This window comes from Lampetra fluviatilis, chromosome 29 (genome assembly GCF_964198595.1).
Source record: "Lampetra fluviatilis chromosome 29, kcLamFluv1.1, whole genome shotgun sequence".
NCBI classification, from domain to species: domain Eukaryota; kingdom Metazoa; phylum Chordata; class Hyperoartia; order Petromyzontiformes; family Petromyzontidae; genus Lampetra; species Lampetra fluviatilis.
In genome coordinates this window covers 12282868-12306204 of record NC_136303.1, presented here as the reverse complement: position 1 = coordinate 12306204, position 23337 = coordinate 12282868, and the positions used below count along the sequence as shown (strand labels likewise).

General features: G+C 58.2%; 2 protein-coding genes across 5 annotated transcripts in view; one reads left to right on the top strand and one right to left on the bottom strand.

Annotated features, from left to right (window-relative positions):
• Positions 1-4810, top strand: part of LOC144943021 (retroviral integration site protein Fli-1 homolog) — a 34082-nt gene extending 29272 nt beyond the window's left edge. For 2 of the 4 annotated variants that reach the window (XM_078870153.1, XM_078870156.1), the window contains 3 exons: positions 381-437; positions 1418-1465; positions 2555-4810. In XM_078870153.1, coding sequence (XP_078726279.1) covers positions 381-437; positions 1418-1465; positions 2555-3117 — 668 coding nt within the window. In that variant the 3' untranslated portion in view covers positions 3118-4810. The remainder of the gene's footprint in view (positions 1-380; positions 438-1417; positions 1466-2554) is intronic. The other 2 variants (XM_078870154.1, XM_078870155.1) reach the window with 2 other exon arrangements.
• Positions 4811-5170: 360 nt separating this feature from the next.
• On the bottom strand, positions 5171-22921 carry LOC144943019 (uncharacterized). The gene is made up of 2 exons (XM_078870149.1): positions 20609-22921; positions 5171-8031 (listed from the first exon to the last, which is right to left on the bottom strand). The coding sequence occupies exons 1-2, from the start codon at positions 21905-21907 to the stop codon at positions 8017-8019; spliced, it is 1314 nt and encodes a 437-aa protein (XP_078726275.1). The 5' UTR covers positions 21908-22921; the 3' UTR covers positions 5171-8016.
• Positions 22922-23337: the final 416 nt, after the last annotated feature.

Genomic DNA, 23337 nt, shown 5'->3' with positions numbered 1-23337 from the left:
CACGGACATCTGACTTTGCGTTATCGGGGTCGACCTGAAGCGAGGACAGGGATGTCGGATCGTAAGAACCCCCTCGCACACGTCACGGTCACGTGGAACGCGGGAGCCAAAATTAAACATTTGTATCTATTACCAAGTAAGGTCAATTGAGCTATTTAGCTCTTTTTTAGAAGCGAGCTGGCCATATTTGGTGCATTGGGATCCTCGGATGAAATGCGCCTTACAAATGTAAATTGTTATTAACAGACGTCAGGGTCAGGGATCGAACCCACGCGCTCCCGTAGACCAGGCGAGGTAGTTAACGTCTCCGAGCCACCGCATAGCCCCAAACCTTCGGCGTGCGCCGCCACAGCTGCAAACGAGCGCCACTTTGTCCACAGAAGCCGGAGCCGCGGTCCCGGCCGTCAACAAATCCGGAGAGCAGAGGACCCAGCCCGGTACGTCTCGCGAAGTCTGCGTCGCTTCACTCGTCGCGTCCCATTCCGACGGAATGAGCCCCCCCCCCCCCCCCAGTGGCTCCGGCTTCTGTGGACAAAGTGGCGCTCGTTGGCAGCTGTGGCGGCACACGCCGAGGCTTTGGGGCGCCGTGGTGGCTATGAGACGTCAACTACCTCGCCTGGTGTGCAGGAGGTCGTGGGTTCGATCCCAACCCTGCTGCTGTATATTTGGAGTTTGCGTGTCTCTCTCATCATCATCACGGTGGCTATGAGACGTGAACTACCTCGCCTGGTGTGCAGGAGGTCGTGGGTTCGATCCCAACCCTGCTGCTGTATATTTGGAGTTTGTGTGTCTCTCTCATCATCATCACGGTGGCTATGAGACGTGAACTACCTCGCCTGGTGTGCAGGAGGTCGTGGGTTCGACCCCGACCCTGATGCTGTATATTTGGAGTGTGCGTGTCTCTCTCCCCATGGTCACGTGGACTTTTCTCCGCGTCTTCCGGTTTCTCCCCCTCTGCATTTAGAATCAACATCACGCCTTTTGAGAATTCGGCTGCGATGAATTTCCGCACGAGAAGCCACTTCGTTGATCTCACATTTGTGGTCAGGTCGCTTCTGAACAAGAACTGTATAGCTCAGTGGAACTGACCTTGTAAAATAAAAATAGTTTACAGTTTAGTTGTATTGTCATCTAATAAATCTAAGTTAATCTTGCCATGGTGTGGGGAGGCCATCATCCAGCAGTCGATTGACAAAGTGCTGTAAAATATTGCAGAGAATGTCTTGAAATTAACGCAGAAGTTTTTAGTCGCTAAAAATTCATGATTGAGTTTTGGGTTCGACAGCGGCATGATTTGGTCAAATTCCTGTCGTTTAGTGCGAGTTCACAATGCACCGAGCTCAGCATGATGTGGATGTCTCTGTGTTCGCGTTGTTCCTTCTCTCCCTCTCTCGTGGATGTCGACTCCGAAATCCAGATCCGTACCAAATCCTGGGTCCCACGAGCAGCCGACTCGCCAACCCAGGTACCGAGGCGTGCTCCTCCTCTCTCTCGTTCGCTCGCAAGCGCCACGCTTGGCTTCGCGCACACGTGGAGCGCGGGGACGCGGCCGTGTCACATAAAGACAAAGGTCCCCCCAATAGCCTGAGCAGACTGTTGGGGCAAGTTCTGTGAGCGAGTAGCACCTGTGAAGGCCGGCACGGCACACGAGGGGGTGGGTGGCCAGCACCACGCCCGCCCGCCCGCTTTTGTCTCCTCAGCGGCGATGTTTACTACACACCGCGTGGTGAAGTATGGTCAGACAGCCCCCCATAGCCGATATGGTAACGGGAGACCTTCGAAAATGTCTGTAACTACACGAGGATGTTCTATACAACGGATAGAAGCTGCAGAGAATTCTCTGCACGAGCGCATCGCCGACGCAGTCCGGCGACCTCTACGATCCAGTGGTCGCCGGTTCGATTCCATCTCCAGGCGCGGCGGTTGAAACACCGAGGGCGAGGTTCTTACATCCACCCCCCTCCCCCTAACACACCAATATTCCACCGCCTCTGTCCGCAAATATTGGTGACAACAACACAGTTGAACGGTGGTAGGTCACGTGTGGTGGGGTCAAGTGTGGACACTCCCATCTATTCAATGACGTCGGCCCAGCGTGTAAGAGTGGGTCAGATACCCTCGAGGGCAGTGCTCTTCACTCATCTTCAAAGGGGGGGGGGGGCACTTTCGCCGATAAGACATCATCAGTAGCGCGAGGGCCGTGACACATTTGAAACCAGTGCTGGGTTTGACAGCAGCACGATGATGATGGGGGTGTTTTCACTTTTGTGTATTGTCGGGGGCAGCACTAAAGGCCATCGGGGGCCGCCAGTGGCCCGCGGGCCTTGCAATGAAGAACACTGGCCTAGAATCTCTCTCGATAGAGCTCCCTCTCATCGAAGGGCCCTTGCGCCAGCGGTGACGCGAGCGAACCGTCGCTTTCCGGGTGATGGTGGTGCTGATGGTGCCCCTCGTGTCCTGGTGCTTGGGGGTGATGGTGGTGATGGGGGTGATGGTGGTGATGGTGGTGCTGATGGTGCACGTCGTGCCCCCCCCCGGCTGTCGCCTGTGCCAGGGAGCGGCCAGATCCAGCTGTGGCAGTTCCTGCTCGAGCTGCTGTCGGACTGCGCCAACGCGGGCTGCATCACGTGGGAGGGCACCAACGGCGAGTTCAAGATGACCGACCCGGACGAGGTGGCGCGCCGCTGGGGCGAGCGCAAGTCCAAGCCCAACATGAACTACGACAAGCTGAGCCGCGCGCTGCGCTACTACTACGACAAGAACATCATGACCAAGGTGCACGGCAAGCGCTACGCCTACAAGTTCGACTTCCATGGCATCACGCAGGCGCTGCAGCCGCACCCGCCGCCCGAGCCCGGCGCCTACCGCTACCCGGGCGAGCTCTCCTACGCGCAGGCCTCCTACCACCAGCACAAGGCGAACTTCGCCGGCGCCGTCCCACCGCCGCCCCACGGCCCCGTCTCGTCGCCCGCCGCGTTCGGCGCCGGCAACCCGTACTGGAGCGCGGCGGCCGCGGCCGCGGCGGCGGCGGCGGCCGGGGGATTGTACGCGACGCAGGCTGCCATTCCTCGGCACCCGGGCGCGCACGTCGCCTCGCACCTCAGCTCCTACTACTAAGCCGGGGGGCGCCTTCGCGAGGCCCCCCGGGGGCCGAGGCGAGCCGATGGCGGCCTTGCCCGTGGGTCACGAGGGGGGCCGCCGCAGCGACGTGCGAAGGGACGAGGTCCCCTTTTCCGCTGGGGCACATCCGGGGCGAGCCAGCACCGTACGGGCGGTTTTTCCACTCTTGTTACTTGCCGTGCCGGGCCCGAACCGAACCGTGCGAGACGTTCCGGCTCAGGGGTCAAGCAGGGCCAGGGGCGGGGCCAGGGGCGGGGCCAACGACGCGTTCGCTGGGCATGACGTCGCACGCTGTAGGGACGTGGCGTCGCGCGGCTTCTGCGGTGGAAGCAATAACTGGGCCGGCTCGACTGTGCAGCGGAAAAGCGGTGCCGAGACTGGTGATGTCTGTGCGAGCAATAGATGCGGACGTCACAGAGAACAGCAGTTGAAATGTAATCCATGTTTTTTTTTAATGAATACGATGCCATGATAGTTGGGGGCTAGGGAGAGCGAGTGTTATGTGTAAACAAATCACAAATGAGAGATGCAATGTAACACACCATGTATACAGAACAGGTAACATAGGTGATAAAAGTTGTATTTTTGTCCGAACCATCTAGTATTCCAGCAAATTGGATCAAAATAATAAGAATATTTTTCTATCGCAGATTAAATCGCTGCTGTAGAGTTTGTAGCGCCACGCACCGACTTCGTCGATGAGCGTCGTTTAGACGCGAGTCTTGTGGAACACCGTCACGTGTCGTTAAGATGGCAATTTCTTGCACCAATAACGCTATTCTTGTTTTGATCACCCAACTCGTGAAACCAAAGCGATAACCGAGAGTGCTTTACACGGAACACAAGCGTGGACAATCAGGGATCGGGATGCGCATCTCAGCTCAGTGATCGACGCCAGGGATGCTCACCCACCATGGGGGGCACTATCCAGGGCCCCCCTCCCTCTATAGGACCCCCCTCACTCCGCAGGGACCCTCCCACTCCGCAGGGGCCCCCTCATTCCATAGCCCCCCCCCCCCCTACGGGGCCCCTCTCTATATGCCCCCCCCCCCCCCCACTCCACAGGGGACCCCTCGCTCCGCATGTATCGCCGACTTTAGCCATGGCCGGGAATTGAACTCAGGTCATTGGGCTCATACTGGGCGCGGTCTACGCCAACCGCTGGTGTAACACCGCTCCACCACTTCAAATCAATATGCATCTCAAAACGTAGCTTAGCAGTGCAGAGTCTAAAGCGCAAATGTAAGATGTGCTCGTGCGTGGCGTGTGGTGTACTTGGTGCAACTGCGTGGACCAAAACTAACTCGCCGAGAGGAGAGAGAACGCTGTGCGTTTTGACGGGAACTCCGCGTTCACCTGCCGTGCCTGATGAAGAAAACAATTAAGTTATATACAATTTACGTTAATTAAGGGACTCTCTCTTTCTCTCGTTTTTATAAAGTTCATGAATTCGAGTTGAACTCGGTAAAGTTTTGCTGTTTCACTGAAAGAAGAAATATCGCTTTGGAGTTTTTTTGTGGAAGAAAAAAATTTCGTCAAATTCTGAACCGTTTCGCCTAGCGCGTGTTCAGCTGCACATATAGCAGTGTATATACAAGCACTTAATCGCATCATCCGGATCAGCTTAAGCCGTATACATATTAGTGTATTTATATTAATGATGCAGAATAAATGTGAGATGATAAGCGTGTGGCGTTGCCCGGGCCCCTCTGTGTGTGTGCAAGGTGTGTCGGTGTAAGAAGGTGATCGCACGCACAGCAACATACACCACGCACATATCTTGTCCTGTGTCTGCCACACATGGACACGTGTGTTGGTAAGGAGGAGACCACACAACAACATACACCACGCACATATATTGTCCTGTGTCTGCCACACATGGACACGTGTGTTGGTAAGGAGACCACACAGCAACATGCACCACGCACATCTCTTGCCCTGTGTCTGCCACACATGGACACGTGTGTTGGTAAGGAGGGGACCACACAGACAACTTGACACCAGGCTTCAAGATTTACCACAAGTTATGGGAAGTTTTTACATTGCGGGCTTTAAATGCGCACAGCACCTTCGAAGTGCATCTTGGTAGGACAGGAGACAGCACAGGAGACAGGGGACAGGGGACGGGGACGGGGGGCGGGGGGCGGGAGACAGGACACCGTTGCTTTGTACAAGAAACGGATTTTCGTGACATATAGAGTCGAGTCCCTCGATTACAAAAAAACAATGCTTAGTATTAAAGGGTTAAATCTGTGCTATTGTTGGTCAAAGCTTTCTGACGGATCATGTACCTCTGATTAGCACGACTGGCTTCGTACGGTGTGAAATAAGTTACACATATATACGATGCATCACTGTTCTAACCTATGTCGCTTGTCACCAAAAACTGACCAATTTTTCACAGCTTTATTTTTGTTTAGGCTTAGCATGTTATGGATAACCTTAAAAATGGGACATTTTTGCAATTACGTTTTTTCCACGTGAGAAATTTCGACATACTAACCCAGCGGTGGCCAATACGTGGGATCTGGACCCACGGATGGATGGTAAAATGTTTATTGTGGATCTCAAGACAAATTGGAATACTACCACGAGCATAATATATAATAGCAGTGGCGTGGGGAGCTCTGGGTCTCTCCACGCCAGATGGGTGCGTCCGTCTGTTCTCCCATAACGCGGTCGTTGTTGCGTTCCTGAAGAACAACGTGTTATGGAAAAATCGCGTGATGATAAACAACAACTAATATAGGATAGATCACAGTGAGAAGCGTACGCAGGCCGAACAGAGAATGGGAGGCGCATGGATAGCATCTAGAAGTGTCCAGGAGCATCCCGCCTTGCGTGATGCTACGCGGAGGCAGGCATACGACCGCTTATTTCTACTCGCGCGACGAAGTTCTGTTTACTCGATCGCGTTATGTCTAATTCGCATCCGCGTTAGAATTTTTTCCCCGCATACATTCATTATCGCGTTGTGAAAACAACGCGCGTTATAGAATAGACTGTACTTTAAACCCAACCTGAAGTAGCTGCACGTAACACCACGTGATGAGAGCACGTGGCAATATCACGGACCGCATCCTGAGTGCCATGGAATCATTTACGAAAGCAGCTGAAGCCTCTGGACCACGTGGGATAAATAATTAAAGGAGCCAATATTTAAAAGCACATGGGATCCATTCCTGAATAATCCATTTAAACCAGGGGGTCGGCAACCAAAATCACAAGAGCCGCAATGCACTGTGGGTGAATACAAGACGGTGGTCCTAAGTAAATAACGTCACGAAGCAGTCCTTTAAGAGCCGCAGGTTGCCACCGCGATTGAAACCCGACCTCATGTCCGAGACCCTCGGGCCCTGCGTCACCAGGACCCGCTAAACCACCACGCGAGATGGCACAGCCAACACGAGCAGCTTGCGGTCATCCCGGACGTGAGCCACCCCAGACCCCACCACAAACCTTCCACTCGCGTGTTTTAAAAAGTTCAGCCAACCCTGTAAAATCCCAACACTGAGCTCCGTAATTAAATACGCGCCACGAGCTGTAACGCCAGACCGCATGTGAATTTTTGTTGACATGTGCCATACATCTGAAGTATTCGGAATGACGGCGGGAAACCACTTGACGGGTAGCACACTTTATTTTCACTTGTCTTCCACAATAACACGTGTGGTCACTATTTCTCACACTACACACTCCACCTGACACTGGTGGTTACTACAGCTCACGCTACACGTCCCACTTGACACGCGTGGTTACTACAGCTCACGCTACACGTCCCCCTTGACACGCGTGGTTACTACAGCTCACGGTACACGCTCCCGGGCACTCCAGCCCCGTAGCGTCCGTGGCGCTACAGACCCACCCCAGCTTGGGCGTGGGTCTCGACCTCTGGGTCCCGTGGGCCGGCCCTCACACGGACGTTCGGCCCCGGGTCCCAAGGTCCCGCCTCTGAGCCACACAGGGCCCCGGTCCTCACAAGGACAGCGGGACTAGGTGCCTCAGGGCCCTATCTCTTCCTCCTCCGTCTTCTGTCTTCACTGGTCACCAACTCCCCGTGCGCCTGCACGCACCGCCTTATATAGCCTCCCCTCCCGGGAGACGGAGCGTATGCGGACCGCGACGTGAGCATCCCCTTAGTTGACCAATCCCCACGCGCTTCCACACGATCCCTTCACTGTCAGCGCGCGTCACCGATACCCAGCCAATCACTGCCTCACAACCCATGACCCCGCGCTGACCCATGATCCTTCACCGTCAGCGCGCGTCACCAACACACACAGCCAATCACTACGCGCTGGCACACGATCCTTACCCCAGCGCGTATCACCACTACATCACCCCCTCCCACATAGCTCGCAGCCGGCCCGGCTGCTAAACAACACAACAACAACAACAATAGTAACAACAACAAAATCCCCACCCCCCAATGTGCCCCGTAACACAACAACAACAACAACACAACGACACAACACCAGACAACAACCTATGTACAAACCGACGAACAACACAATAAAAAGTCAACAACAACATACAACACCAGACAACAAGCTATGTACAAACCGACGAACAACACAATAAAAGTAATTCCAAGAAAAAAAACGTGTCCAGTGTCTCTGTAACTATCGATCCCCCCCTCCGCTCGCTCCTCAACCGGGGTGATAGAGCGGTCGAGCGGATGGGAAACGCAGTGACGAGACGCTCCGGCCGCATCGGCCCTTCATTCAGTTGGTCAGGAAAAGTTGCGCGACTTAGCGCGAGTCCGCCTGGCCGGTCCATCGTACGGGACGGGACGCTGACGACCGTCTGGTGGCTCCGGCAGCCCCGGAAGGCACGGATTGGGCCTGGAAGGACCGGCCGTGTCGCGGGGATCCGGCCGCCGGTGGTCGGCAGCTGTCAGTTCCGAGCCACCTGGGAGCGGATCAGGCGGAGACATGTGAGAATCAGGCAGAGACATTTCCCCCCTCGGGTCGTCGGTCACGTCACATGCTCGGTCCTCACGACACAAAGGTAGGCCATACGGAGGTGAGAACGGTTTCAGCCGGGAGGGGTGGATGTACCAACGGAGCTTTCCCCATTTTATCTGAACACACTGGGGGCGTGCAATCCGCACGACCTCCACGGGTCCCCGCCATGGCCTCAACAATTTAGGCGACGTAGCCAAAGGTGCCTGAGGGCAGTGCAGCCAGGCCCTATCGCCCGGTTTCCAGTCGTGCACGGACACATTCCGTGCACGCAAGCGCTCGTTCGTTAGCGATTTGGCGAGACCTCGAATTAAGCCGTGCGGCCTCCCGCGCCTCGGTCAGCTTAGCAATGTTAAATTTAATATGTTCGGCCAATTTTGAATTGGCGCGGAAAGACCCAGCTGAGTTTCCATGGGCGGGTCGGCCTCCCAACCATACATCAGATAAAATGGGGAAAATCCCGTTGCTGCATGGGGGGCCATTCTATACGCGGCGAGGACCCCCGGGACCTGCAGGTCCCAGTCAACATGTGCCTCGCACACCTGCTGGCACAGCATAGAAGTCAAAGTCCTGTGGAGTCGCTCCACCATCCCGTCCGTCTGTGGGTGGTACGGGGAGGTACGCACCTTCTTAGTACCCAAAAGGTCGCACACCTCCTGCAGCAATTTACTCGAAAAAAATTTTCCCTGGTCGGTCAGCAATCGTTCGGGAGCCCCCTTATCCAGAACGTAGCCCTGGACAAAGGCGTCCGTCACAGCCGCCGCCGACTGGTTGGCGAGTGGCCACGCCATAGGCCACCGGGTAAAGTATTCCACACCAACCAACAGGTACTTGTTACCCCTAGGCGTGACTGGAAAAGGCCCCAAAATATCGAGCGCAACGAGCTCGTTAGTGCGCGAGACCTGAATAGATTGCAGCGGTGGATTTGACGCCACGGACGGTGGTTTCCGTCTGGCGCAGTCTACACACCCCTTTAGTATATTTACCACATCGCTCCCCATCCCCGGCCAAAAATAGTCACGCTAAAGCAGAGCAAGCGTTTTGTTTACCCCCAAATGCAAGAGGCGTTCGTGTGCGGCCAGGACAACTTTTCCCCGCATAGCGGAAGGCACCACGAGTGCGTGCCGCCGGGACAAATTGTCCCATCTCATTAGCAGGCCCTGCTTGAGCAGCCAGGAGCCAGTTCACTTCCGTCCCTCCTCGGGACCCCCCACGCTGCGACGCAACGCTAGCAGGGAGCTGTCAGCCATTTGGAGACGGCCCCACTCAATCAAAGACAGTGAGAGCAGCGAGTCCCCTCCCTCAGGGGTAGCAGGAACGTCACCAATCGGCGCATCCACGGTCGCGGCCAACGCACCCACGCTTACCGCAGCGGGCGGTTTACAGCGCGCCGACCCCATTAAGCACGCACATTTAGGACAAGGCGACAATCGCGACAGGGCATCCGCGTTAGTGTGGCGCAACCCCTTACGGTAAGTGGTCGTAAACTGATAGTCCTGGCGGACTTCCAACCACCGTGACAATTGGCCCGAGGATTGGGCGACCCTCAATGAATACTGAAGCGCCGCGTGGTCCGTCCGGACCGTAAAATGATGGCCATAGAGATACGGTCTAAATTGCTGTACAAAAAAAACAATAGCCAGCAACTCGCGACGGGTGACGCAGTAGCGCTGTTCCGCCGGCGACAAAACCCTGCTACCATAGGCGACCACCCGTTCGACTCCCCCAACGACCTGTGAGAGCACCTGTGGTGCCACAGCGACGGGGCCGCTCGGCCGAGCCAGGGAGCCGCCCGGCTTCCACCGCCGCACTGCCCCCCATCACCCCCCCCACATAAACACGCACCCGCACCCACGTAGGGCCTCGTGGTCGGGTCACCTACCCTGAGTTTTCACCCGAGGGCCCCCTAGGGGGGTTACCCCACGGTTTCTCAGGGCCAGGGAATTGGACAGGACCCTTCCCAGGCCAAGTAACACTGCGGCGCCGTGGGCGGATTTGAGATCGCACGACCACGGCGAGCTCAGAGAGCCCCGCAGTTAGAAACGCATACAAACACAAACACGGGTCAGCAAGGCAGATAGCTGGGGTCAGGACCCGGGACGACTGATTGGTCGAAAGTTCAAAGGCAGGCGGGATCGCAAAAGAGCGGGAAATCCTAGGCTCAGGATTGGTCGAGAGACCAAGGCGGTCGGGACGGGGGCGCCTAGCCTTTGATGTGAATAGTTTAAAAGAAAACGCAGGGGCAGTAGGGAAGTCTCTTCTTCTGGAGTTTGGACACGGGGTCAGCGACGAAGGAGTCATGGGGCGAGCCGCTAGATTGTCTGCAGGACGATCTGAGCGCCGCAAGGTCACCAAGGACTACAGACGGTATCGTGTTGCGCGCCTTACAACACCTCAGAGCGGAGAGTAGGATCCGTAGGAGAGGGTTAGTTCGGGGTAAGGACGAGTAGGAAAGCGGTTTAGCAGAGAGCGCAGCATAGAATAGGGCTACACGGCACCAGAGTGTGGGTTAGAAGCGCCTTGCGGGCCCGCACACACACACGGGTGGCTCGGTTGGTTAGCAAGGGCTAATAAAATCTCGAGCGTAGTAACAAAACCGTGTTGTTGGGTGTTTTTGGAACGTGGTATTAGCGTGCACTGCATTCGCGAGTGTGTGGTCGTTGTATGCATAAAGGCCGTGGTCTCTGTACGATTGTGCGGGTACGGAGGTGTGTGCGTTAACGCCCGGGGAGAGCACTTTTGTGTGTTGGCGTGACTACGCAGCCGTGTGAGAGGAGAATCGTCCTTGTACGATATTTGGGTTGACGTGCACGCGCGAGTGGGGGAGGGGACGAGTCGTCGTGTCGGCGTGTGCCCCGCTTGCGTGTGCTCGTTACTTGCGTAAAGTGCGGCGCGGTGGTGGACCCCTGACCCCCGACCCCGCGGCTCGAGCGCGTAATCGGCTGCGCATTGTTGTACGGTTTGTCTCGCGCGCACGGCGGCGGCGGCTTGAGTCGTGTCGGCGTGTGCCCCGCTTGCGTGTGCTCGTTACTTGCGTAAGCTCTCGGCGTGCGTAATCGGCGTACCCCAGGTGCGCGATCGTAACGTGAGCGGCCAGCGCGGCGCAGAGCGGCGCAAGAGTGGGTGTCGCGTGGGGAGCTGCGTGTGTGTGCGTGCGACCACCCCGTGTGCGATACAGGTGCGCGATCATAACGCGAGTTGAGTTGGAGTGCGCGGAGCGGCGTGTGTGTGTGTGGGCGTGCGTACGTTCGCTCCGTGTGGGTTGCAGGCGCGCGATTAGGACAGGGAGGTATCGTAGTAGGGAGGGGCAGAATACTACTCGATAATTAGCCATGCCGGCTACGCGGACCCGCGGGGGAGGGGAATCCTTGGGCGATGGTTCCCACGCCACGGGTGAGGAACCTAGCAGCGGGGGGGCGATTGATGATGCTAGCCCGGCCGTTAGCATTATCGAGGGTGGGATCTCGGGGGCTAGCGACCCCCACAAATTGGTGTCAGAAGTGGGATGGACCCCCGCGTTACCTCACGCTAAAATAAGACTAATATTTACCGGCCGGGGGGCCCCTTCGTGGAAGGCATTCGCCCGCAATCTCTTAGGGGCCAAGGAAATTAATGAATGGACGGACGCGCAGGCAGTACGTCAACTTAATATGAATCTTGATGGGCGGGCAGCCGATTTTGTAGAAGCGTTACCCGCGAGCGCACAGACACAGCTAGAGGAGCTGATGCGCCGACTCGATCAGCGTTTTGGCACACGTGACGAGGAGGAAGCAAAATCGGCCTTAGAGGCGCGCCGTCGCCAACCTGGCGAAGATCTCCGTGATTACGCCGAGGATGTGCGCGAGTTAACAAAGATCGCACGCCCGGGGTACGCAACTGAGGTTATTGAGGAACTGGCTGCCGAGAAAATCCAGCGGTACCTGTCTCGCACGGCGTGGTGGCAGCCAGACATGAGCTGCCCACGTCTTCCCTTTAACACCCTTGTCGAGCGCGCACGTAAGTGTGAAAGAATTCACAGCGAACGCGCGCAGCTCCGGGGGCTGGGACGAGAGCGCGCCATTGCATGCCTGCTCTCGGAAGACGAGGAGGAGGAACAGGAGCTCGCGAGGACGGTAAGGGGCCGGGAAAGAGAGCCTCCAGTGTCCCGCGAGACAACCCCGGGATGGGTTGCCGGTATACAAACGGGTATAAAGGATGTCTCCGGCCAGGTAACCCAGATAGACAACAAGGTAAACCAAGTAGGTGAGAGGGTAACCCAGGTACGCGAGGAAACGAATAAAAATATGACCAAACTGCAAACCTCCGTTGAGACCATCCGATCCGAAATGGGGGACCTACGCGCCACGGTGGGAGGGTTATCTGGGAGGGTAGCCCGACTAGAGGCGGAGGGTGGACAGCGACGTAATGGGGGGGGAGGGAGTGGGCAGGGGGCCCACTACGGAGCCGCCCCCCCTCCCCGGGCATGTTATATGTGCGATCGCCGAGGGCATCTAGTGAGAGACTGTCCTGAAATCACCCGAGCTAGGCAGACGCGGGGGTTAAACTCCAACGCCTCCTAGTGAGCGGACCAACTAGGGGTGCAATCGACGCGGTCCCGATACAAATAGACGGTAATGAGAATAATGGCGAGCGAGTGATCCATAAACAGGTTACAACAACAACACCCAAGGGCGCGGGGACCTCGGGCGATTGGCTGCGGGAGCTGGTGGCAGGGATAACGGGAGCCACGTCGCTGGTGGAAGGCCAGGTGAACGGGCAGCGCACCCGGATCCTGCTGGACACGGGCGCCGTGGCCTCTCTCATGAGCGCCGCGCACTGCAGCATGCTCGGGGTGGACGTGGGCTGCCTGCAGGCCCCGGATCGCGCGCTGCACACGGCAAGCGGAGCCGGGATGGGGTTGCTGGGGAAGGTCTCCCTCGAGGTCCGTCTAGGAAACCAGGTGTGCACACAGGAATTATACGTGTCGAGTGTGTTGTGCCACGAGTGCATTGCAGGAACGGACCTCCTGGAAAAGTTGGGACTTAACGTACAGCCCCGGCAACGATGCGCTACGGTGGAGGGCAGCGGGGAGCGGATTCCGTTCCTAGGACAGGAGCCGAATCGCCCACGCTTCACACCCGTGGCCGCTACGCTGGTGTCGGCCGTCACCATCGGACCTCTCGCCGAGATGCTGGTGCCAGTGGCAACCCTCTCCACCGACCCAACCCACTGACCATCGGGCGAGGTAATGCTGACTCCGCACCCAGAGTTGGCATCGCGATACGGGGTTGTAGGGTCAGCCACACTGGTAAACGCAGATGGGGGCCGGCTGTTTATACGTGTGTTTAACCCACACAGTACCCCGGCAATGATACGACGACGCACCCCGATAGCCACCGTACACCCCCTGCACGCACGCCACTCTAACGACTCGGTGTTCGCACTCTGGGCTGAGGACCCCGGGCGTCCTGAGGGTGACCAGGACCTGGCCTGGCGAGTCGGCCCGACTCCCCGAGCCGAGGTCGTTCCCCTGCTCGACGCGTTACATGTACCATGGGCGGATTTACCTAAGGGAGAGGCCGATCGGCTGCGCGAGTTACTGCGGGAGTATGCCGACGTATTCAGTGAACACGACTCGGACGTGGGTCGGACCGATCTTGTTAAGCACCAAATTGACACCGGTGCAGCCCGACCCATCAAACTCCCTGCGTACCGAGTGGGCGCACCCGAACGCGCCCAAATCAAAGAGGCAGTTGGGGACATGCTTCGCGATAACATAATTCAGCCCTCGGCGAGCCCCTGGTCAGCCCCAGTGGTACTAGTAACGAAAAAGGATGGGTCAACCCGGTTCTGCGTCGATTACCGTAAACTAAATGCAGTCACGCTCGGAGACGCTTTTCCCATCCCACGCATCGACGACACCTTCGACAGTCTCGCAGGAGCGCGGTATTTTTCCACCCTCGATCTGGCGTCCGGTTACTGGCAGGTGGAGATGACGGAGGAGGATCGGCCAAAAACAGCATTCACCACCCCGATGGGCCTGTTTGAGTTTCGAGTGTTGCCGTTCGGACTCACTAACGCGCCCGCGACGTTCCAGCGGTTGATGGAGTTGGTGATGCGGGGCTTGCAGTGGGAACAGTGCCTGATTTACCTGGACGACGTAATAGTGTTCAGTAGGTCGCTGTCCGAACACTGGTCCAGGCTGCGGGAAGTATTCCAGCGACTGCGAGCAGCCCATCTCAAGCTCAAGCCACGTAAGTGTTACATTGCGCAACGCGAGGTGGGGTACCTCGGACACCGAGTCAGCGAGGCAGGGGTGAGCACCGATCCCGAGAAGGTGCGTGCCGTAGTGGATTGGCCGCAGCCGAGGAACCTGACGGAGATCAGGTCATTCTTGGGACTCGCCACTTATTACCGTCGATTTGTAAAGGGATTCAGTGAGATTGCACGCCCCCTCACCCAACTCACCTCCCCTAAGAACCCCTATCAGTGGTCGGAGGCCTGCCAGACGGCTTTCACCATACTCAAAGACCACCTCACCCACACCCCCACCTTGGCTTTCCCAGATTTCACCACCGATTTTATTTTGGACACTGACGCCTGCAGCAGTGGGCTGGGCGCGGTGCTGTCGCAAGTGCAGGGTGGGACGGAGCGGGTCATCGCGTACGCCAGTCAGACCCTGAGCGGGGCCGAGCTGAACTATTGTGTAACCCGTCAGGAACTGTATGCTGTAATTTTCGCGTGTAAACAGTTCCGACCGTACTTGTACGGCAGGAAATGTCGTGTGCGCACCGATCATTATGCACTGCAGTTCCTCCTTACATTCAAGGAACCGCGGGGGCAGATGGCTCGATGGCTGGCGCAGCTGCAGGAGTACAACCTGCAGATCGAGTACCGAGCGGGGCGGACACACGCGAACGCGGACGCCTTGTCAAGACGGCCCGCGGTGCGCGCTGAGACGAGGGAGGGAGACGCCTGCCCGTGCTTCAAGGGGGGACGCTGCCGCCAGGCAGCAGAACCCAAGGAGCGGCGGAAACTAAACTCCCCCCCCCCCGAGAGAGAGTGCAGTGTGCGCCGCAGGAACCCCTGCAGAAGGAGCCCGGGAACAGACGGATCATCCCACCCCAACCGGGCAGATCCAAGAGGATGTCGGCTGCGCCTTCCCGGGCTTGGACGACGAGCAGCTGCGACAAACCCAGCAGCGGGATCCGGATCTGGCGGCGGTGGAGGCGGCACTGCGAGAGAGGAAGGATGCACTACCAGGGCCCTGGAGTGGTTTGTATGCCCGGTTGTGTGTAGAAAACGGGGTGGTGAGGGAACTGGCCGACGCTGGGCAGCCGGGGTGCATCTGCGTTCCCGCCCATGTGCGACCCCAACTACTACGACTGGTACACGACCACCCGCTCGGGGGCCATGATGGGGAACGGCGCACCCGGGAGACTCTGCGTCGCCAGTATCTCTGGCCTAAATTGGCGCAAGATGTGGCCGCCTGGGTGCAGGGCTGCCGTGCCTGTCAGCAGTGTGGGCAAAAGCCGGCGAGGTACCAGGTACCCCTGAGGCCGTTCCGAGTCAGTCGGACGAATCAGTTGGTCGGAATCGACCTGCAGGGGCCCTTTCCACGATCCCACCGGGGCAACCGATATATTCTCGTAGCGGTGGAGTACTTCACCCGCTACCCCGTGGCGGTGGCTATCCCGGATAAAACAGCCCTCGTAGTGGCCCGGGCCTTCATGGAAAACTACGTACTTAAGTGCGGGATCCCCGAACGAGTCATTACCGACCAGGGTAGTGAATTCGAGGCCGAACTATTCCAGGCGCTGTGCCGAGAGTTCGGGATCCAGAAGGACCGAACCACAGCGTATCACCCCCAGGCGAACGGGATGGTAGAGAGGATGAACCAGACTCTGGCCGGGAAGCTTAAACGCATGGCGGCCGCGAATCAACAGGACTGGGACGAACACCTCCCCTATGCCTTGTTCGCCTACACCACCGCCGTTCACACATCCACAGGACAGACCCCGTTCCTAATGATGTTTGGTCGCGAGTCTCGCCTGCCCGCAGATCTGCTGTTCGGTGTCCCTCCGCCGCAACGGGAGGAAGGGAGCCACCCCGTGGAGCACTTGCTGGAGACCCTGCGAGGGGCCAGGGGCCGAGCCTACCCGCGCGGAGAGGCCGCGCACCAGCGGCAAGAGCAGGGCGCCCGACCCCGTATGGAGCCCTCCTTCTACACTGCGGGCTCCGAGGTGTGGCTGTACACTCCCCGCATCGGTGCCGGACAGGTGGGGAAGCTGACCACCTACTGGCGAGGACCCTGGATTGTGAGACGGCAGATCTCACCATGGACGGTGCTGATTCAGGGAGGAGAGAGGGGCCGGGAGATGGTGGTCAACATCCGCCGACTGAAGCCGTGGCGAGCAGCCCCCGAGGGGGGGAGCCCCGCCGTCCAAGTACCCCGAAACCCCGGGGTTCCCCCACCCCCCGTGCCCGGGGGCCTCGCGCAGTATATGGGCCCCACGGAGCCCCGGGCTCCGAGGGGCCCCGGGCGGGGCCGGGGGCGACGAGGACGGCGACCCTTAGACCCCACCGCCTCTGAGTTTGTTCCCCAGCCCGCAGGTGCCAGAGACCGAGGGGAGCCGTTGGAATGGAGGAGGAGACCACCGCCGGAGCCCCAAGAGACGGAGCCGCCACCCCCGAGGCCAGCCACAAGGGCCGGGCGAATCCCGCGGACCCCGCGGCGATACCTCGTGGGGGCAACCCAGGCGAGGTGCTCCAGTCAACCCGGGACGGGGACTGGCACCCCGGGGGGCTATGTGGTGCCACAGCGACGGGGCCGCTCGGCCGAGCCAGGGAGCCGCCCGGCTTCCACCGCCGCACTGCCCCCCATCACCCCCCCCACATAAACACGCACCCGCACCCACGTAGGGCCTCGTGGTCGGGTCACCTACCCTGAGTTTTCACCCGAGGGCCCCCTAGGGGGGTTACCCCACGGTTTCTCAGGGCCAGGGAATTGGACAGGACCCTTCCCAGGCCAAGTAACACTGCGGCGCCGTGGGCGGATTTGAGATCGCACGACCACGGCGAGCTCAGAGAGCCCCGCAGTTAGAAACGCATACAAACACAAACACGGGTCAGCAAGGCAGATAGCTGGGGTCAGGACCCGGGACGACTGATTGGTCGAAAGTTCAAAGGCCGGCAGGATCGCAAAAGAGCGGGAAATCCTAGGCTCAGGATTGGTCGAGAGACCAAGGCGGTCGGGACGGGGGCGCCTAGCCTTTGATGTGAATAGTTTAAAAGAAAACGCAGGGGCAGTAGGGAAGTCCCTTCTTCTGGAGTTTGGACACGGGGTCAGCGACGAAGGAGTCATCGGGCGAGCCGCTAGATTGTCTGCAGGACGATCTGAGCGCCGCAAGGTCACCAAGGACTACAGACGGTATCGTGTTGCGCGCCTTACAACACCTCAGAGCGGAGAGTAGGATCCGTAGGAGAGGGTTAGTTCGGGGTAAGGACGAGTAGGAAAGCGGTTTAGCAGAGAGCGCAGCATAGAATAGGGCTACACGGCACCAGAGTGTGGGTTAGAAGCGCCTTGCGGGCCCGCACACACACACGGGTGGCTCGGTTGGTTAGCAAGGGCTAATAAAATCTCGAGCGTAGTAACAAAACCGTGTTGTTGGGTGTTTTTGGAACGTGGTATTAGCGTGCACTGCATTCGCGAGTGTGTGGTCGTTGTATGCATAAAGGCCGTGGTCTCTGTACGATTGTGCGGGTACGGAGGTGTGTGCGTTAACGCCCGGGGAGAGCACTTTTGTGTGTTGGCGTGACTACGCAGCCGTGTGAGAGGAGAATCGTCCTTGTACGATATTTGGGTTGACGTGCACGCGCGAGTGGGGGAGGGGACGAGTCGTCGTGTCGGCGTGTGCCCCGCTTGCGTGTGCTCGTTACTTGCGTAAAGTGCGGCGCGGTGGTGGACCCCTGACCCCCGACCCCGCGGCTCGAGCGCGTAATCGGCTGCGCATTGTTGTACGGTTTGTCTCGCGCGCACGGCGGCGGCGGCTTGAGTCGTTGTGTCGGCGTGTGCCCCGCTTGCGTGTGCTCGTTACTTGCGTAAGCTCTCGGCGTGCGTAATCGGCGTACCCCAGGTGCGCGATCGTAACGTGAGCGGCCAGCGCGGCGCAGAGCGGCGCAAGAGTGGGTGTCGCGTGGGGAGCTGCGTGTGTGTGCGTGCGACCACCCCGTGTGCGATACAGGTGCGCGATCATAACGCGAGTTGAGTTGGAGTGCGCGGAGCGGCGTGTGTGTGTGTGGGCGTGCGTACATTCGCTCCGTGTGGGTTGCAGGCGCGCGATTAGGACAGGGAGGTATCGTAGTAGGGAGGGGCAGAATACTACTCGATAATTAGCCATGCCGGCTACGCGGACCCGCGGGGGAGGGGAATCCTCGGGCGATGGTTCCCACGCCACGGGTGAGGAACCTAGCAGCGGGGGGGCGATTGATGATGCTAGCCCGGCCGTTAGCATTATCGAGGGAGGGATCTCGGGGGCTAGCGACCCCCACACACCCCCCCAATGCCCGTGTTGCTAGCATCCGTATCTAGCAAGAAGGGACTTGTAAAGTCAGGATAACATAAGGGCGGGGCACCCACCAAGGCGTCCCGGAGGGAGCAGAACGCGGCCTCCTCCTCCGGTCCCCATCGGAACTTGACTCCTTTTTCCGTTAGAGCGTGCAAGGGTTTTGCAATGGTGGCGAAATGCTCAACGAATCGGCGGTAGTAGGAAGCAAAACCAATGAAACTGCGTATGTCAGAAACCGACGTGGGCGTTGGCCATGAACCGACACAGTTCGTCTTCGCGGGATCGGTAGAGATCCCCGAAGAATCGACAATCTAGCCCAAGTATCTCACGGACTTTCGAAGAAGGTGGCATTTGGCCGGTTTAAACTTTAATTTAGCCGATCGCATCCGCAAGAACACCCCTCTCAACCGCTGGAGGTGTTCCTCAAACGTTTTACTGAAAACAATGACATCGTCTAGGTAAATCAAGCAAGTATCCCATTGCAGACCCGACAAAACCAACTCCATAAGGCGCTGAAACGTCGCGGGAGCGGAGTGAAGTCCCATGGGTAACCGGTTAAACTGGAACAGGCCCCCTGGAGTCCGAAATGCTGTCTTAGGTTTAGACTCGTCGTCGAGTGGCAGCTGCCAGAATCCCGATAATAAATCAAGAGTAGAAAAATATCGCGCACCAGACAATGCATCGAGGGACTCGTCCATTCTGGGGAGCGGATACGCGTCAGCCACGGAGATTTTATTCAGGCGACGGAAATCTACACAAAATCGCAAGGACCCGTCTTGCTTTTTAACCAGCACGATAGGTGCTCCCCAAGGACTGGAAGAAGGCGAAATGTCGGCCGCCAGCATATCGTTGACGGCTGACTGAACGTGTTCCTTCTCAGCAGGACTCAGCCGGAAGGGATTCTGCCTGACCGGTGCCGCATCGCCTGTTTCAATATGGTGGCGCAACAGGTCCGTGCACCCAATGTCATATTTGTGCTTACTGAACACATCAGAGAATTCTATCAGCAAAGCACGCAGTGCACCCAACTGTACCCTTCACAAATCCTTTGAGTCCGCACACAGCGAATCGACCCATTCAAGGTCCTCCCCCGATCGAATTTTCTGCGCCGGGACTGGATCAACATGCGCAACAAGGCGCTCTTCCGCAGGGACCCGTGCCGCGTGAGCAAGCACAGTGCCCTGCTGAATAACGGCCGGCCGCGAACCAGCGTTTAGAACCATAACGAACGGGTCCTTGTCAGCCCGAACCAACGTGTGAGCCACCGACAAATCCAGACCTCCGACAGCCCTATTTGATGGACCAAAAAGCACGCCCTGTTCCGAGGTCTCCCCATCCAATGGCTTCCTCAACCGGAGGGGAATCAACATCTGCGAACCCGGGGGGTGTCGCCAGCGCTTGTATCGTAGCGCACGCCGTCCGAATTTCCGTAGGATTCGACAAAAAGGAAATATGGCGACCCGATGGTAGCTCAATGCAACGTTGATCGATGAGAATTTTAATGGTCATTTTAGCCAAAAAATCTGTGCCCAACAGACAAGGAACCGCTAAGGAAGAGGAGACGAAAACAGGTCCCAACAATTTAATATCCCCAATGCAAATGGACGCCCGAATCTGCCCGACAATGCCCAACGAGCCCCCATTTGCCGCGTAAAATGGCACGTCCACCGGAAGCAGAGGTCGACATTGGACAGGGAGAATGTTGTAAATGAGGTCTGAAATAATAGTCGCCGACGCCCCCGTGTCCACTAACACCCTGACCTCGACCCCGTCTATGAATCCCGTAATTACCGATGAACCCGCCGACGCAGCCACTATTCTGTGACCCAACTCAGACCATTTAATGTCCCCTCGGTCCCGCACGAACCCCCCTCTCCGAACCGAATCGCCGACCCCCAATCGGCCCTCCTCCGCCGCAAAGCGACGGCCCATGTGTGTCGTGCATGTAGGCCAAGCATGTGAAGTGCCGCGACTTGCCGGGGGTAGTAGGGACGACTTGGGGCCTTGGTCGTCGTCCAGCCGAGGTCCCATGGCGCGCTGACGTGGAGCACGGCAACCGGACGCCACGTGGCCCCGGAGGCCGCAGTTGTAACACGTGATGAGGGACGTCGGAGGTCTCGGTTGCTCCAGCTTGCGGGCCGATCGCAGAGGCGAACGACCCCCGGACCTCCAGTCCCCCGGTCGTCCAGCGGTGAACGCCTCCTCCCGTGGGCAGACGACTTGGGGCTCAGTGACCACCGGGCCCGGAGCTGAGCCCACGGCAGCAGTGCAGACGACCCCCTGTTTACGCTTGAGGACCTTGTGCGCCTGTATACTTGTTGCGACCCGCAAAGAAGATATGTCGACTTCGTCGGCCGTGTTGATGGGGACCCCCAGGTCCTGCGCCAACTTGAGCAGTTGCTCCAAGACCATCGCATCCTGGCCCTCCTCATCCATACGAGGGAACGTGGCGTCGGTGAGAGCCAACAACGCCGTGCGGTAGGCGAGCGCGGTCTCCGTGTCCGCCTTCCGTCGCTCGTAAAACTGATGGCGACAAGCCGAAGGAGGTCCATAGACCTTGGCCATGAGGCCCAACGCAGCCTTAAGCGTGGAGCGGTCAGACCTCTGTGTGGACCTGAAGGCCGCGAGCGCGTCGTCGTCCAACATGGCAGGCAGTGCCCGCAGCGCCGTAGCGTCGGACCAGGCCGACATTTCTTGATGCGCCAGAAACCTGCGTTGGAATGCGCCCCAGTCCCCGCCTTCCACCTTGAAGGCTGTCAACGTGGGAAGGCGCTGCTGGAAGATGAAGTCGTCCTCTGCCACGTGGTTCCTCTCCGCCCCACCGTCGGTCTGCAAGATGGCGGCCCCTATGGCGGGTGGCTGATGGCGGTCCGTAGCGCGCGCTGATGACGTAAGCGGGCGCGCTTGGAGAACTCCCGCCATGTGTTGCTCGCCGTTCCCGCCAAAAGATGTCCGCGTGGTTGAAATGGCGGGAACTGCCAAGTCATTTTGGCGGGAATCAGCGAGGCGAGTCTGTTGAATGTCCGCCGACGTCCCCGCTCCTCCCGACGTGGTGATCTCCGCCAGGATGGACGCCGCGGCGAGTAGCAGCTCTGCCAGACGGGAGTGCGCCTCGCGGAGTCCGGCATCAGCCCCCAGCCGCTCGTCGGGCGCCCCCGGTGGGTCCTGCGGCGTCGGCATCTCCTCGTCCTCTCCCCCTGATGCCAGCTGGCCCGAGTCGTCGAGGTTATCCTCGCGGTCAATCCCGTGAGTCCGAAGAGTCTTCCTTGTATCCATGCCTGGAAGACTGTTTCACTTCTGACGCCAGTTGAAGTATTCGGAATGACGGCGGGAAACCACTTGACGGGTAGCACACTTTATTTTCACTTGTCTTCCACAATAACACGTGTGGTCACTATTTCTCACACTACACACTCCACCTGACACTGGAGGTTACTACAGCTCACGCTACACGTCCCACTTGACACGCGTGGTTACTACAGCTCACGCTACACGTCCCCCTTGACACGCGTGGTTACTACAGCTCACGGTACACGCTCCCGGGCACTCCAGCCCCATAGTGTCCGTGGCGCTACAGACCCACCCCAGCTTGGGCGTGGGTCTCGACCTCTGGGTCCCGTGGGCCGGCCCTCACACGGACGTTCGGCCCCGGGTCTCAAGGTCCCGCCTCTGAGCCACACAGGGCCCCGGTCCTCACAAGGACAGCGGGACTAGGTGCCTCAGGGCCCTATCTCTTCCTCCTCCGTCTTCTGTCTTCACTGGTCACCAACTCCCCGTGCGCCTGCGCGCACCGCCTTATATAGCCTCCCCTCCCGGGAGACGGAGCGTATGCGGACCGCGACGTGAGCACCCCCTTAGTTGACCAATCCCCACGCGCTTCCACACGATCCCTTCGATGTCAGCGCGCGTCACCGATACCCAGCCAATCACTGCCTCACAACCCATGACCCCGCGCTGACCCATGATCCTTCACCGTCAGCGCGCATCACCAACACACACAGCCAATCACTACGCGCTGGCACACGATCCTTACCCCAGCGCGTATCACCACTACACATCGACAACGTGAACACGAGAATAAAACGCCAGAATGCGCCGCGGTGTTTGCCGGTAAGCCGCAGCAGTGCCGCACTTGAGCCGCAGCAGTCGGCAACATTGCTCTTGGGAATGGTATGGCACGCGACACAATATCACATTGTCGTCATGGGAAAACCCTGCTCATGATTATAGGAAAATAGTTGGCTGCACAGGGTATAGTGGCAAAGCCCAGGAGAGGGTGGGGGGGAAGATTGTAAATACCCTGCCCCCTCTTGGATCTGCCACTTGAATCTGACCGATATTTACCAGAGAAAATACATTTAACTTTTTACATTTTATTTTAAAATTGAAATTTCCACGAGTTGCTAATCCAGTGTGTTCAATTAAGAAGGTCCAAACGTTACAACCGCTGCAAGGTCAGTGATAGTAAGACTGAGGAATACACAGACACAGAGCCCCATTTATATGCAGTTTGTGTACAGTTGAAACAATGGAGGCAAGTTTCTTAAATCCTCCACTGCCTCTGCCCACCCAGCAGCTGTATGAATTGGGTTCACCACCAGATCGTGTGTGGTGGCTAAAGTATGGGAAGGGTATTCCTGTCTCTTCCAAGACGTCTTGCCAGCGTGGAAGAGGCCGACATTATCTCCGGAGCCCCTTCCAGTGGA